Source organism: Propithecus coquereli, unplaced genomic scaffold, assembly GCF_000956105.1.
Source record: "Propithecus coquereli isolate 6110/MARCELLA unplaced genomic scaffold, Pcoq_1.0 Scaffold1, whole genome shotgun sequence".
Lineage (NCBI taxonomy): Eukaryota > Metazoa > Chordata > Mammalia > Primates > Indriidae > Propithecus > Propithecus coquereli.
Window position 1 is genome coordinate 15,355,425 of NW_012133857.1, and position 15,277 is coordinate 15,370,701.

A 15,277-nucleotide genomic window follows, 5' to 3' on the forward strand; every position below is an offset into this window, starting at 1 on the left:
AGTGTTCCTGGCAACCCTGGGCGTGGCTGAAGCTCACAGTGAGGGGAGGGGGGTCTCAGCAGCTGCAGCTGTGTGTAAACAGAGCACAAAGCAGAGCGGCACCGGAACGATGACGGGGCCCATTGAATGTGGGGACTGGGAGGATGGCAGTGGCCTCAGAATCTGCACAGGAGAGTTTGGAAGGGAGGAGGACAGGTTGCAGACCTGGTTCCCCAGTGACCCTGCCTGGCTGACCCCTGCCCACCGCCCCCACAGGTGGTCGATGGCATTGAGGTCTACAGCACCAAAATCAACAGCAAGGTGACCTCCCGCTTTGCTCACAATGTCGTCACCACAAGAGCCGTCAACCGTGCAGACGTGGCCAAGGAGGTTTCCTTTGACGTGGAGCTGCCCAAGACGGCCTTCATCACTAACTTCACCTTGTGGGTGCCGACATGGCTGCTGGCTCTGGGCTTGGGGGTCAGGGTCTGACCCGGTGTGACCCCCATGCACCACAACTCTCTTTCCCTGCAGGACTATCGATGGCATTACCTACCCTGGGAACGTCAAGGAGAAGGAAGTCGCCAAGAAGCAGTATGAAAAGGCTGTGTCCCAGGGCAAGACAGCCGGTTTGGTCAAGTAAGTGCAGACCCCCAGGCCTCGGGAGAACATCTGGGTTTCAAGGGCATTCAGAGCTGCAAACAAGAACAGCTGTTATTATTGTCATAGCAAATTGTGCCCTATTTACATTGTCCCATGTAGAGTTGGAGAATGGTTAGGGGTTCAAAGGTCTGGGACTTGAACCCAGGGTGGAGGAAGGAGGGACTCACGCAGTCTTTGGGGGTCACCATCTTGCTACTGGTTCAGGGCCTCTGGGAGGAAGCTGGAGAAGTTCACCGTCTCGGTCAACGTGGCTGCGGGCAGCAAGGTCACCTTTGAGCTGACCTACGAGGAGCTGCTGAAGAGGCAGAAGGGCAAGTACGAGATGTACCTCAAGGTCCAGCCCAAACAACTGGTCAAACACTTCGAGGTAATCCACGCTCCTGCAGCTGCTGCACCAACTTCAGGGGTGCAGGGAAGAACCCAGGGGCAGACTCAGACCAGGGTCAATGACAGAAAGTTCTGGCCCCTGGCTTGGCTCAGGAGGCTTGGAGGAATCACAGCAGCTGGGGCCGAGAGGAGGAGGCTGGGCTGACTCGGCAGACCCAGATCTGGGGCTGGGCCCCCCAGGGCAACACCACAGGCTGCCTCTGCCGTGCTCATAACTGGGTACATGGGCATCTCACCACTGAAAGCCAAAGGCAATGCCTTAGTGCCAGAATCTGGCAGGTGGGGGAAATGCTCCGGAGTTGGGAAACCCTCTACAAGCCCTGTGGTCATTTCCCGGTGGGAGATCCCAGGCAGACCCTCACCGCTGCCCTAGAGGGTCCCTGCGTCATCACAGATGCGTCTCAGCCCCGTGGGCCTTGTCCTGGAGGCTGGCCCCTGCACTCCACCGAGTGACATCACCTCGCTTTGGCTGTTCCAGATCAAGGTAGACATCTTCGAGCCCCAGGGCATCAGCACGCTGGACGCCGAGTCCTCGTTCATCACCAATGACCTCCTAGGCAGTGCCCTCACCAAGTCCTTCTCAGGGAAAAAGGTGGTGTGGATGCCTCTCAGCCTGGGGGCCGGGGCAGGAACTCTGGCGCCGGCGGCACAGGCCGCAGCCCACGCTGGCTGAGGCAAGCGTGTGTGTGTTGGGTTGGGGGTGGGATCAGTCTGCAGCCGTCGCCTTCCTCCTGGCCCACTTGGGTCCGGAGCGAGGATGCTGCGGGGGGCTGCTGATAACCTGCCAGAGGAATTGGGGCCTTGGCTGTGCCAGGTGACAGGGGGACAATCTCACCTTGGGAAGTGGACAGGGTAGGGGTTATCGTCCCTATTTTGCAGGTTAGGAGACCAAGGCCAGAAAGAGTCATTCAGATCTACTGACTCCACACTGAGGGGCGAAAAATTAAACAGGACTTCACTCTTGGTGCTGGGTGGTTGGCTCCAGTACCCAAGGCCCCCAGTTATTCCAGGGACCCCATTGGCGGTGGGCGGTGGATGAACAAATGTTTATATAAACAACCAACCTCAGACATTCAGGACTTCCAGGGTGAGGCCTGAGGAGCACACACGCAGGGCTGCTGGCTTCTGCAGGGCCCACCAGAGGACTCCCCCAGGCTGAAGTCTGCCCGTAGGCAGGCCCTGGCCAAGCCGAGCAAGGTCCTCCATCTCTGTCCCTCAGGGCCACGTGTCCTTCAAGCCCAGCTTAGACCAACAGCGTTCATGCCCAAACTGCACAGACTCCCTCCTCAATGGAGATTTCACCATCACCTACGACGTGAACAGAGAGTCTCCGGGCAACGTACAGGTACCCGGGCTGGCTGAATCATCATCGTGGTTGAGTGAGGGCTGGTGTGGGGCGGAGCTGCAACCCCGTCTAGTGACATCACCCTCGATCCTCAGCCCAAGGCTGAGTTTTCCTATGTGATATGGGGCAGCCGATGGCCCCTAGAGGGTGGGAAAGGGACATCTTTTGCTCAGGCTGGTGGACGTCTGGCTTCTATCTGCAAGAGCAGTCAATGTGATATTGCTAAAGGGACATGGCCTCCGTGGCTCTCTCCCCTTTGCAGATAGTCAACGGCTACTTCGTGCACTTCTTTGCACCTCAAGGCCTCCCAGTGGTGCCTAAGAATGTGGTCTTCGTGATTGATGTCAGTGGCTCCATGGCTGGCCGGAAAATACAGCAGGTACCTCTTTAGTGCAAGTGGCAGAGCCGGGGGTTGCGGAATCGGAGAAGAAGAGATTTTTTGTTAGGTAGAAAAAGCTGATATTTGCAGGGCATGAGGAGAAAGGGGATGGGATAAAAGAAGGCTCAAGGCCTCTGCCCACTTGTGTGGCAAGCCTCGGCTCAGCCCGCGGACGCAGGACACGGGCTCTACGGCTCTCTACTGCTGCTTCTCCCGCTCCTTGTCTGTTAGTCTCTCTCTTCCCCAGACAAGAGATGCCCTCCTCAAAATCCTGGATGATATGAAGGAAGAGGACTACCTGAATTTCATCCTGTTCAGTGGAGATGTGACCACCTGGAGAGAGCACTTAGTCCAAGCCACTGCCGAGAACCTGCAGGAGGCCAGGGCGTTTGTGAAGACCATTGAGGAAAGAGGAAGTAAGAGCAGAGGGGTGTGGACACACCTCCTAGCAGCTCCCCTCTCTGCTCTGCACAGTCTGGTTCCCTCCTCCTCGTGGGGTCTGCTGGTCTCAGGCCCTGCAGAACCGAGCTGGGAGGAGAGGTGGGAGTGGGCAATCCTCAGGCTTGAAGACGGGATACCGGGTGCCTTCTCTGTGGTCCAGGAAAACTCATTCTTTCCGTTTCTAACCCATAATCCTGATGCCCAGCAAGTCCCAGCAAGCTAAGGCCACAGCAAACCCTTCTTGGCCCCATTTCTTAGGGAAAATCATCTACACCAGTCCTATCTCCTCCCAGCAAGAGGGGCTGGGAGTCCATTGGACTGTATTCCAAATTGCGTTTACAATCACCACGTGCTTTCACCCGCATTTGAAAGCATAAGTCCCATGTGTGTTCTCGCACTGACCCATGCAGTCCGTGCTTGCTGAAGCAGACAGGGCCCTTGGGCACACGGGCAGGGCCTGTGGTCCTGGCCTCCTCCACCCCAGCCTTCCCGCACACTGGCACCCTGAGGACATCCTCCCACAGTGCTGTCTGTCTGTGTCCCAGTGACCAACCTCAACGACGGGCTGCTGAGGGGCATCGGTATGTTGAACAAGGCCCGGGAGGAGCGCAGAGTCCCAGAGAGGAGCACCTCCATTGTCATCATGCTGACTGACGGGGAAGCCAATACTGGTGAGGAGGGCGGGTGTAGCTCTGCATTAGAGCAGGGCGTCTGGCCGCTGCTCCTGCCACTGTAGCTGGCTCACTGGAAAACCTTGGGCAGCTCTTTCCAGGGTCCCCCATGGCCTGTGAGCCCTTCGAGGGCAGGGCCCTGCCTCCCTCTGCCAGGGCACCCCACCATCTTCCCTGAAAAGGGCCTGTGGCCATGACTCCTCCAACTCTGCATGTGCAGGGGTCAGCTCTCTCCAGACATCTGGGCCAGACAGTCCCTAGGGCTCTGGCTGGAGTGTGAACACCCCCTTCTCCTACAGGTGTAACAAGTCCAGAGAAAATCCAAGAGAACGTACAAAATGCCATCAGGGGCAAGTTCCCCTTGTATAACCTGGGCTTTGGCAACAATCTGAATTATAACCTGCTGGACGCTATGGCCCTGGAGAATCATGGGTTTGCCCGACGCATTTATGAGGATTCTGATGCCGATTTGCAGTTGCAGGTATGCCTTGTCTTGCACACTTCCAGGAATGAGAAGCTCACTACATCCTCAGGCAGCCGTTTCACCATGTGACAAGTTCAGTTATTAGGAAGAGCTTCCTCTTGTATTGAAATCTACTCTACCTACCTCTTACCCATCAACGATGGTTCCAATTTTGTCTTCAGGACACACAGAACAGACCTGCTTCTTCAGTAGGATTGTCAAATCGAATGGAGGACATATGGTTAAATATGAATATCTGATGTACAATGAATTCTTTTTCAGTGTAAGCATGCCCCAAATATTGCACAGGACATTTTGTTAGTTTCCTGGGGTTGCTATAACAAAGTACCACAGCTTGAGTGGCTTCAACAACAGAAATGTATTGTCTCCCAGTTCGAGGCTGGAAGTCCAAGATCAATGTGTCAGTGGGTTGGTTCCTTTTGAGGGTACATAAAAGGCCTAGAATGGAACTGCTCTAGGCCTCCTTCCTTGGCTTGTCGATGGTCATCTTCTCCCTGTGTCTTCACACATCTTCCCTCTGTGTGTCTGCATCCAAGTTCCCCTTTTTATAAGAACATCTTGGATTAGGGCTCCCCCTAATGACTTTATTTTGGATACCCTATCTCCAAGAAAGGTTAAATTTTAGGAGTACACAATTCAACCCATAACAGATATACTAAAAAAAAATTCGTTGTTTGTGACATTCAATTTTACAGCACGTCCCATCATTTCATTTGCTGAGACTGGCAGGTAGCGGCACCTCCACCTCTGCAGGGCCCCCCACGCCTTCCCCGTCTCCTGATTGCCACTCTCCTGCCCACATCGCCTTCTCATCTGCCTCTCTCCCTTTTCTCCTTGCTTTCCTTCCAACAGACGTTGCTTAAATACTTTCTATGTGCCAAGAACTCTGTTTTTTCTTTCTATTCTCCTGGGGAAGAATGGGGGGCAGGGAGGGCTCCTGCAGACCAAAGGGCACAGTCAGGGCGGCCAGGTAGAAGCGAAAATCAGGAGCCAGGACTGGCCCAGCCTGGGGAACTGATGACATGCGGCAGCATCAGTGGGAGCCCACCCACCCCAGCCTTTCCATGCCTGCCCTAGGGCCTGGCATGACCCCTCCCCACCATCTGAACTCCAGGGCTTCTACGAGGAGGTGGCTAACCCATTATTGACCGGTGTGGAGTTGGAGTACCCTGAGAATGCCATCCTGGACCTCACCCAGAACAGCTACCAGCACTTCTACGATGGCTCTGAGATCGTGGTGGCCGGGCGCCTGGCAGACGAACACATGAACAGCTTTAAGGCCGATGTGAAGGGCCATGGGGTGAGCCGGGCTGGGGCCTGGAAGTGTGCTGGGGCAGGGGGACCAGCACCAATAGGGCTCTAGCCTCTTGGCTGACGGCCCAGGAGTGGTAGCCCCGAACCTGGCCCACCTGGCTCCAGGCCTCCAGCCTCTTGCCTCCACCCACCCCTGCCCCAGGCCGTCAATGACCTGACCTTCACGGAGGAGGTGGATGTGAAGGAGATGGAGAAGGCCCTGCAGGAGCGGGATTACATTTTTGGGAACTACATTGAGCGGCTCTGGGCCTACCTCACCATCGAGCAGCTGCTGGGGAAACGGTGAGTTGGGCCCCACCCTGCCCCAGCATCCCCTGTGCTGGCTGTGCTCTGAGGGAGCCCGAGAGGAGGTAGACTCAGCCACACCCCAGGGAAGGGCACCCCCGCACCTAGTCCCAGCTGTCCTGCCCTCTTCTTGGCCCAGCCCCGGGAACTGTTTGCAGAGCCATCTGTAAGGAACCCTGTGTCCCCACTCCCTAGCTGTCAAGGCACAAGTGGGCAAGCACCACAGCCAGCAGCCTGGGAGTGCCTCAAGGGCAGGGGAGGGCCTCAGCACCCTGCTCCCCCACCCAGCAAGGCCCAGGGATGGCAAGGCGGGGCGGAACTGAGGGCTGGAACCCCAGCTCACAGAGGGCAGAGCTGTGCCCTCCCGAGAGGGCAATGTCAGTGTTCACTTAGGTGGGACAAGCTGTAAAGCCCCTGCACAGGATCTGGCACATGCTGAGCACTCGGCACACAGACGCTGTTACAAGTGACTGTTGTAGTCCCTTATATTTCATAAGTGGGGAAACTGAGGCCCAGGGAAAAGCAGGGCTTGTCCACATGCCCCAGGGAGCTGGTGAACCAGTCTTTTCTGAGCCCAGTGGGCTCCACCCTGGGGAACCCCACAGTGGGAGAGGTGGAGGGGGGCCCCTGGCTGCCCCTGGGGCTCCTGGTCTGATTCTGGGAGCCAGTGCAGGGGAGGCAGGCAGGGAGCTGTTCTCTGGGCTGACCTTCTTGACCCGCCCTCCTCACAGCAAGAACGCCCATGGCGAGGAGAAGGAGAAGCTCACAGCCCAGGCCCTGGACCTGTCCCTCAAGTACCACTTTGTGACTCCGCTGACCTCCATGGTGGTGACCAAGCCCGAGGACAATGAGGACATCGCCGACAAACCCGGGGAAGGTGGGCGCAGGGAGTAGAAGCCAGACCCTGAGGCCTCTCCCTGGGACCCTGGGCCCCAGGTGCCCAGCACAGGAGTGGGCCAGGCACAGGGCGAACCAGACCTGCCAAAGAGGGGCAGGTCCGGGGCACCTGAAGAAAAACTGGCCTAGGGCTGGGGAAGGTTGTCTGGAGAGAATGAAGCCATCAGCATGGACAGTGGGGCATGGGGTGAATAGAAACCAGTGCATCTCTAAAGGGATGTGAGTAAGGGGGCACGATGCTCAGGGGCCATTTCAAGGAAGAGGGCTTAGGCTGCAGCATGGAAGGGTGGCTTAGGTAGACAAGAGGAAGCACTTCCAACCTGGAGCAGGCTACCAGGCACCTGGGATTGTAAGAAGAAGAGGCCCTGAGAGCTGCAGGCTGGAACTGAGTCTCCTCAGCCAGACCCCAGACCACCCTACTCAACAAGGGTCCCAAATGCCCACTGCAGCTGGACACAGGGCACGTGCAGGGGTTGGTGTGGGGAGGCACAGGGGGCAAGGAGCTGGTCTAGGCCAGGCCAGGCCTCTGGCTTGCAAGAGCTTCTGCTTCCAGGGGCACAACTGGCTGCCAGGAGGCCGGTTGGCCAGGCAGCAAGCCCTGGCCCCTGCTCAGGCCACTGCCATTGGTTGCATTGGCCCTGACACCAGTAGTCTATGGCTTCTAATTCATTTCTCCTCTTTCTCCCTCGCGACACCTGCAGATGCAGAAGGTAAGCTGGAGCCAGTCACTGGGAGACATCATGGAGGAGAGACGCAAGGGCACCGAGGAGGCCTTTCCAAGCCAGCTGGGACACCCAGCCTGGGGGGGCCTCAGGACACCTGGGCTTAGGTCCAGCTCCACTGCCCGGCCATGACTCTGCCCCTCTCTGGGCCTCAGAGCCCTTGTCAGCTATTGTGGGTGGCTTTCCCTGCCCAAGGAGAGACTATCAGTATGAGAGTGTTCTGCGACCTGCTCATCAGCCACTAACCCCACAGCGACCCTCCAAGAGGATCCTTTTACCATTCCCACTTTACAGTGAGGAAACTGAGGCACAGAGCAGTTAAGTCTATTTGCTCAAGGACTTGGTGGCTGAGCTGGGACATAGGCCAGGGCCCATGCTAGGGATTGTTGGGGATCACAGTGCTTGTACCCCCCTAAAATTGGAACCTCATTCCCCAAAGCCCCCACCACCAGGCAGGGCCTCCCCAGCCCCTGTTGGCCTGACCCGCCCCCATCTATAAGGGGAGCACATTTGGATGGGGTCGTCACTTTCCCCCCAGAACAGCCCTGACAAATGTACTGGCACATGTGTGTCCGTGTGTGTGCATGTGCCTGTGTGTGCATGAACATGCTTACATGTGCCTGTGTGTGCATGTGCAGCATACATGTGCCTGTATGTGCATGTACATGCATACATGTGCTTGTGTGTGCATGTGCATGTGGGTGGATGTTTTACTACCAAGGAGCAACAGTCAGCTGTGACCCTCACTCACCCCAGCTGAGGGGTGGGGAGTCCAGGGGTGAAGGCAGATATCTGCTGTGAGCATTACTCAAGAGAGAGAAGCTGACGACTTAATGGCTTGCATCTTAGATGCATCAAAATGCCCTGCCCCTAGCATGTAAATTACACTCCTATTGCCACCAGTCCTATAAAGAAGTTCCCTGTGCATGCCCCCATTTCTGAAGCCTAAGCTTTGGGGTCACATCTCCACCTCCATCTGCTAGAGTTGGGGCCCCACTAGGGACTGGACTAGTAGCCCCAGCACAGGCAGAAGGCACAGGGTTGGGAGAGGGAATCCCTAGAGCCTGCTCACGACTGCCCTTTGGCTTCTTTTAGCCACCTCTGTCACTGCCTCCAGGGCCTTCCTAAGTGAGTACATGCTGGCTGCTGCAGCCCTCCCTGCCCATGGACCAGAGCTTGACCCTGCCCCTCTCCTGTCTGTGGCCTCTCCTGAATCAGCACTCTGGGACAGGCAGGGGGACAATGTATCCTGAGGAGATTGGGGACGGGACGGGTGAGAGCATTAGGGAGAAGAAGGGGAAGGGTGTGAGCCAAACTCTGGGTGGGAGTCCTGGCGCCTCCCTAGGGCTGCTTGCTTAGCTCAGCCCTCTCCACCTTTGCAGCCAAAGCCAGCTACCAGCCTCCTCAAAGACCCTACTACTACGGTGAGTTCCCTGGCTCCTCCCGGGAGGAAGGGTCAGAGTCCTGGGCACAGTGCTCCTGCCTGTCTAGGAGTCCAGCCCACAGGGCCAGGAGGCTGGGGAGGCCCCAGGTATAGTAAAAGGCCCCAGGAACCAGCCCCTTTTCTGCTGTGCCCCTAGTGGATGGGGACCCCCACTTCATCATCCAAGTCCCTGAGAAAGATGATGCCCTCTGCTTCAACATCGATGAAGACCCAGGCACGGTGCTACGCCTCATTCAGGACCCGGACACAGGTGGGGGCTGCAGGATAGGGCTGGGGCCAGGGGTTATTCCTGAGAGAGCCTGGAGCCCCAAGGGGGCACATGGACCAGGTCCTCACTCTGCCCAGGAACTCATCCATCTTCACATACAGAGCAAGCCCTGGCATGGGGAGCTGCCCAGGGCCACAGGCTAAGTCCCCAGGTGTCAGCACTATTGGAGAAATAGTTAGGGTAAATGGGCAGTCTGTGCCTGGGGGTAGGACCCAGTCTGTGTCTGGGGAACAGTTTTTCTCTGAACACCACTTCCTGGCCCAGGCAAAAGGCAGATCCACAGTGTCCCAGCAGGATCCAAACCTAGATTGTTTAGGAACAGATAGGGTTGGGCTCTGAAGTCCTGGTCTCTCCTTGGGGTTCCCACTCTGCTCCCTCTCAGCAGGTCTGGTTGAAGGGGAAGGCACACCCCAAAAGGCCAGCCTGGACTCAGAAGTTCTCGCTGGTCTCTCTCCCTGCCCGTCCCTCTGGCAGGCCTCACAGTTAATGGGCAGATCATTGGTGACAAGGGAGGCAGCACTGACTCTGAGACCAGAAAGACTTACTTTGGAAAACTGGGCATTACCAACCCTGAGATGGACCTCCAGATTGAGGTGACAACAGAGAAGATCACCTTGTGGAGTGGAGCTGTGCCCAGCACTTTCAGCTGGCTGGACACAGTCACCATCACACAGGATGGGTAAGGTCCCCTTAGGTCCACAAGGGCTACCACAGCCTAAGGGTCTAAGGAGGCTCTTGAGGGATTTGGACAAATCCCAGGAAAGACTGGTTGCCCCAGAGTTCAGTCCCCTGCCACAGGGGAGCGTGACCAACCTCTGGGACCCTGTCAGAGCCAGAATGGTGGCTGGACAGCTCACAGGCCTGAGCTCGAGAGAAGGGCTGGATGAGGGAATGTGTTAGGTGGTAATAACAATAATCCCCTTTGGCATCTCCCGTGGCTGAACCAAGTCCTCAAACTCCCCAGCCTCTCCTGTGTCTTCAGATACCCAGAGCCCGGTGGCAGGGCACGAGTGCTACTCCCATTGAGGCCCACAGAGGGGCAGGAGTTGCCTGAGGTCACACAGGAAATCAGTGACTGACCTGGGGCTGGACCCAGGCCTCCGACTGCTGCTTATGAAGGAGCAAGGATCCACTCAGTGGAGACATACACAACACACATGAGGCATCCTCTTTCCAACACTCCTGACATAGTTTCTGGAGTCCATGGGCTCTCGGGTGCCATGTGCAGGGAAGGCTCTGCCAACATGACCTTGATTCACATGCTCAGTGTCATGGCCACTGGGCCCCACAGCCACCTGCTGACCTCCTCTTCTCTCGTAGGCTGTTCATGACCATCAATAGGAAGAAGAACATGGTAGTCTCCTTTGGAGATGGGGTCACCTTTGTGGTTGTTCTGCATCAGGTGTGGAAGAAACATCCTGTCCACCAGGACTTTCTAGGCTTCTATGTCATGGACAGTCACCGGATGTCAGCACAGACACATGGGCTGCTGGGTATGGAACGTTCAGACTGCAGACTGTTCAGGCCAGATAGCAGCATGGGAAAGACGTGCACAAGGCCTCCTTAGGCACTCTGTACCCAGCTCACGACACCCCATTCAGCCTTTGCATCACCCCTGAAAGGTCAGTGGCTGGGTTACCCATGGCAATGGCCAGGGGCTGACAATGTGAACATTTTCATTCCCAGGGCAATTCTTCCACCCCTTTGACTTTAAAGTGTCTGACATCCACCCAGGCTCTGACCCCACAAAGCCCGATGCCACCATGGTGGTGAAGAACCATCGGCTGACTGTCACCAGGTAAGGGGGTTCCTCTGACACCCTCACTCTGCCCAGGCACATTTTCCTGGTGGGCTCTTGTCTTCTATGGGGTACTCTTATTTCCATTTGAGGGGAAAATCCAAGTTTGGCCTCATGAGAAGAGAAATCGTATGACCACATTCTTGACTGAAGAATTCTGGGCTCTTAGAATTGCCAACTTCATATCCTTTTTCAACCTCAAGTCAATGGCCACAGCAGCCATCTTGCCCACGCTGTGTATTACAGCCTCTCTCTTCTTTCCCCCAGGGGCTCCCAGAAAGACTACAGAAAGGATGCCAGCATCAGCACAAAGGTCGCCTGCTGGTTCGTCCACAACAATGGGGAAGGGCTGATTGATGGCATCCACACTGACTACATTGTCCCCAACCTGTTTTGAGTAGACACACCAGCTCTTGTTGAAATGTGTTTCTTGCATCTGCAACAGGGGTGCAGAATGGGCCCTGTGGGAGGGGCTGGGACAATAAAGCCCAGGTTGGAAACTAGAGAGCTGCCAGCCTCTACATGTCTTCATGAGCCTCTGCTCCAGCGAACAGGCAGCTGGGACCCTAGGCAGCCCAAAGGAGGGAAAGGCTGGTAGGAAGGCAACTTCTTGGGCCTCTCAACTGACACAGCTAAGAGATAGATTTGGTTAGGGGTGGCATTATGGGAGTCAAATGTATGATAGTTTGGGAAAGGAAAATCAAGAATTGACTTTGGAGCAAAGGGGCTCTTAGAAGTCAGGAAGGATTGAATACATTTCAGTGTTTAGGAAGGTCATAATAAAAGTAAAGGGATGTGACTCAAAAGCTCTTATCAGGACCTTCAGAAGTACAAAGTGCTCTAGGGAAGCCACAGCCCAAATCTAAGTGAGGATGTCATCCACCCCTCCATCTGTGCACCCACTCATCCATCCATTCTACCACCCATCCATTCGTCCAACCATCCATCCATCCATTCCCCCACCCACCCACCCATTCACCATCCAACCGTCTGCTCACCCACTCATCCATCCATCCACCCATCCATCTGTCCATCTATTTGTCCATCCCTCCACCATCCATCCATCCACCCATCCATCCACCCATCCATCCACCTATCCATCCTACCATCCATCTATCTCTTCAGTCATCTGTCCCTCCCTCCTTCCATCCATCCAAACACCCACCCACCCACCCATTCGTTCCAACCATGCTTTTACCTACCCATCCATCCTACCATCTATCCATCTTTTCAACCATTTTTCTGTTCATCCATCAATCCATTCATCCACCCATCCATTGATTCAGCAGATGAACACAATACCCTGGGCGAGGATCTGGGGGCACACAGCTTAGTAATCCAGTTCCTATGTTCATGAGTGCCCAAGTTTGCCTTTATCTGGGCCAGGCATCTCTGGAATCCTCCAATTTCACCTCATGGTGACCACTTACTCTAACCTCCCACTGAATCTGGGTAGGGCGTCAGAGAGAAATTCCTGGAGAAGGGGTTCTGAGAGATCTTCAGCCTGGACAACCCTTTCCTACCTGGACAACTGCAACTGCCCCTTCCTGTGTCTCCTTGCCTCCCTCACTGCCTTCCAGAGACAGCTTTCCACAGAGCAGAACTGATCACCACTCCCTGCCTAAATCCCTACAAATGACATCTTCCATCCATTTGCTCTTAGGACCAAGACAAAAGTTCTTCCTGTGGCCTTTCCAGCTCCCCTCACACACCAGGTGTGCCCCTCACTTTCTGGGTTCCAGACACACAGGCTGCTTCTACTGTGCAAACATGACCCCTCCTGCCCTAGGTCCTTTGCCTCTGCTGGTCTCTCTGCCTGAGGGGCTAAGGGCATGCTGGGCAGGGGGTACCCCATTGAAGGAAGCAGTGGAAGCTTTGATGGCAGAACAGGGGGCACAGTAAGGCTGGAGGAGGTGAAATCAGACTGGGGGGTGCCATGAATGTCAGTGGGCTGGGGTGGTGGCATGAGGCTGTGGTCACTAGAAAGTTGTCCTACCTCCCACTCCAGGGGCCGCACAGCCTCACCCTTCTGCTAGAGCCAGAACTATAGTTTTCTGGGGCCCACACTGGCCTGGGGCCTGGAGAGGGGATTGGAGGGCAGGAAGGGTGGTCCAGGAGGAAGTATTTCTCATCAGGGAAGACCCCCAGGTGGCTACAGGATGCTACTGGGGGATCAGTGGCTCTTACTGCTCTAGGGAGAGAGCCACCTGAGATGTGGCTCCTGTCTTGAAGGCGCCCCATGGCCTCAGGGTGAATGTGGCAGGGGTACGGGCTGGACTGGCTAAAAGGGCCTAGGCCAGTGAGGGGACCCCCCCAGAGTGGGCAGGCCCTACCATCTCATTCAATCCTGGGCTGGCTAAGGAGCCACATAGCTTTCAGCCAGTCATCTTGAGGTCAGTTTGCCCATCTGTGAAATGGGGGGGAATGGCCCTGCTGATGGAGAGTGTGCAACGGCATCCTCAGTATGGTTTCTGGTCCTGCTGAGGTGCCTGTCTCTGCCCTGCAACTCCAGGTAACAGCCATGCCACGCAGGTTGGGAGAAAGGCAGGAAGAGGTCCCCAGCCAAAATCCTGTCCCCTCTCCCCTACACACAGGCAGGGAGGCCCGTCATGCAGGCAAAAACTAGGTGGACTCTGTCCTCTCCCCAGTCCCACATCAATACTAGCTCTGCCTGTCCCTGCCTGCAGCCTGGCTTCTGGGACAGGGACCATGCTGTGTGGTGAGGTGTGCACAATCTGCCTGGCCTGGCCCTCCCTCCCCTCGACCTCATCCAACAGCCCCTCCTTCCTTCACTGTCCCTGAACTCAGCACAGTGTCCTGGCTCGAGGCCTGGGAACATGCTGTTCTTGCCACCTGGTGTCCTTGCCCTCCTTTTCCACTGAGCTAACTTCTCTTCTTTCTTCAGACTCACTCCCAACAACACCACCTCTACAATACCAGCCTTCCCTGATAGCCCCTGTCTCCCTTCAGGCTCCTGCAGCACCTGGTCATTTCTTGGGTGGCAGCTGTCACAATAGGCACTGTGCCTGTCATGTGCCCAGTGTGCCCAGAGCACCCCGAGGGCCTGGCCCAAGCAGGTGCTGGAAAGTACTTGGTGGATAAAAGAGTGAAGAGCATGGACCCACTTCGGCTGTTCGCAGGGAGCACCCGCCTCTTGGTGCTGGCAGGGCCAGAAAGTCAAGCGTGACTCCTCTGCTGTTGCACAAAGTCAGCAGCCCAGACCAGCTGGTCGTGTCCCAGAGGGGTGAGCTTGGGGTGGGCACTCCTCTTTGTATGTCACAGCTAGCCCCACAGCAAATCCCCGCTGAGGCTCTGGCCTGAGGGCCTCTGAACGACCTTCACAAAGTGACTCAGCCCGAGACTCCCACTTGCCAAGGAGGCTTGATGGAGAAGCAGCAGTGCAGGGAGCAGTGTTTCTGTGTGTTGAGCAAACCTGCTGCTGGACACCCCTCCCACTGGCCTGTCCTCTGACCCTTCTAGAAAGACCCACTGGTCAAACACCCTCCAGAGCTAGGAAAGAATGTTTCCCGGATGATCTGGTCTGTTTCCTCTTAGCAAGCAAATGAGCTTATTTTCTGCTTTACCTTGGCTGCCAGGAAGCTCATAGCAAAGGTTTATGCTCAAACACTGCTGCAGCTTCCCCTACCCTGTTGTCTCTGATTTAACTGTCCTCCTGCTAGGCTCTTTTCTTTCATTCTCATACCCATGGATTTTGGTTTTATTCTCTTTATGCTTTTTATTTGTAAGCCACAGACTTGTGTCCTTTTTTTTACAAGTAGGAGCAGTAATAATACATTTTTTATGTATGCTTTGCCTGTGCAGGAGTTGGGTGGAAACTTTGGGGTGCCTAACCCTGTGGCATAAACAGGAGAGGAGACATCACAGGATTTAGGGTTGAGGACCCAGATCACCCCTATCACACCAGAGGTTCCTGGGAACAGGCCCTTGTTCCCCTCCTGGGATTGGGGCCTTGTCTCTGTGTCTCCTCTGCCTTCCAGTGCTGGCTTTTGTACGAGGCAGTGAGCAGACAGGCCTGTTCCTGAGCACAGGTGCGAAAATCAAATTGTGCAAGCAAATTCCACTGCAAAGCGGCCCAAAATCTCCCCGAGAAAATCAGAGAGTTGGATTACAAAGGTTTCCAACCCAGTTCACTCTTTTTTTTTTTTTTGAGTCAAAACTGGTTTTCATAGTCCAAGTGAC

At 55.7% G+C, this 15,277-nt stretch overlaps 1 protein-coding gene across 2 annotated transcripts in view; it reads left to right on the forward strand.

The window, feature by feature from the left end:
* ITIH3 (inter-alpha-trypsin inhibitor heavy chain 3) overlaps positions 1 to 11,582 on the forward strand; it is a 13,227-nt gene extending 1,645 nt beyond the window's left edge. Inside the window, exons 3-22 of one of the 2 annotated variants that reach the window (XM_012665480.1) lie at positions 256 to 422; positions 514 to 618; positions 847 to 1,009; positions 1,508 to 1,621; positions 2,249 to 2,374; positions 2,637 to 2,753; positions 3,001 to 3,169; positions 3,740 to 3,865; positions 4,165 to 4,346; positions 5,464 to 5,649; positions 5,806 to 5,945; positions 6,680 to 6,825; positions 7,547 to 7,555; positions 8,663 to 8,695; positions 8,950 to 8,991; positions 9,148 to 9,261; positions 9,754 to 9,958; positions 10,600 to 10,772; positions 10,966 to 11,077; positions 11,345 to 11,582. In XM_012665480.1, coding sequence (XP_012520934.1) covers positions 256 to 422; positions 514 to 618; positions 847 to 1,009; positions 1,508 to 1,621; positions 2,249 to 2,374; positions 2,637 to 2,753; positions 3,001 to 3,169; positions 3,740 to 3,865; positions 4,165 to 4,346; positions 5,464 to 5,649; positions 5,806 to 5,945; positions 6,680 to 6,825; positions 7,547 to 7,555; positions 8,663 to 8,695; positions 8,950 to 8,991; positions 9,148 to 9,261; positions 9,754 to 9,958; positions 10,600 to 10,772; positions 10,966 to 11,077; positions 11,345 to 11,474 — 2,559 coding nt within the window. In that variant the 3' untranslated portion in view covers positions 11,475 to 11,582. The remainder of the gene's footprint in view (positions 1 to 255; positions 423 to 513; positions 619 to 846; positions 1,010 to 1,507; positions 1,622 to 2,248; positions 2,375 to 2,636; positions 2,754 to 3,000; positions 3,170 to 3,739; positions 3,866 to 4,164; positions 4,347 to 5,463; positions 5,650 to 5,805; positions 5,946 to 6,679; positions 6,826 to 7,546; positions 7,556 to 8,662; positions 8,696 to 8,949; positions 8,992 to 9,147; positions 9,262 to 9,753; positions 9,959 to 10,599; positions 10,773 to 10,965; positions 11,078 to 11,344) is intronic. The other variant, XM_012665489.1, reaches the window with a different exon arrangement.
* The last annotated feature ends 3,695 nt before the right edge of the window (positions 11,583 to 15,277 follow it).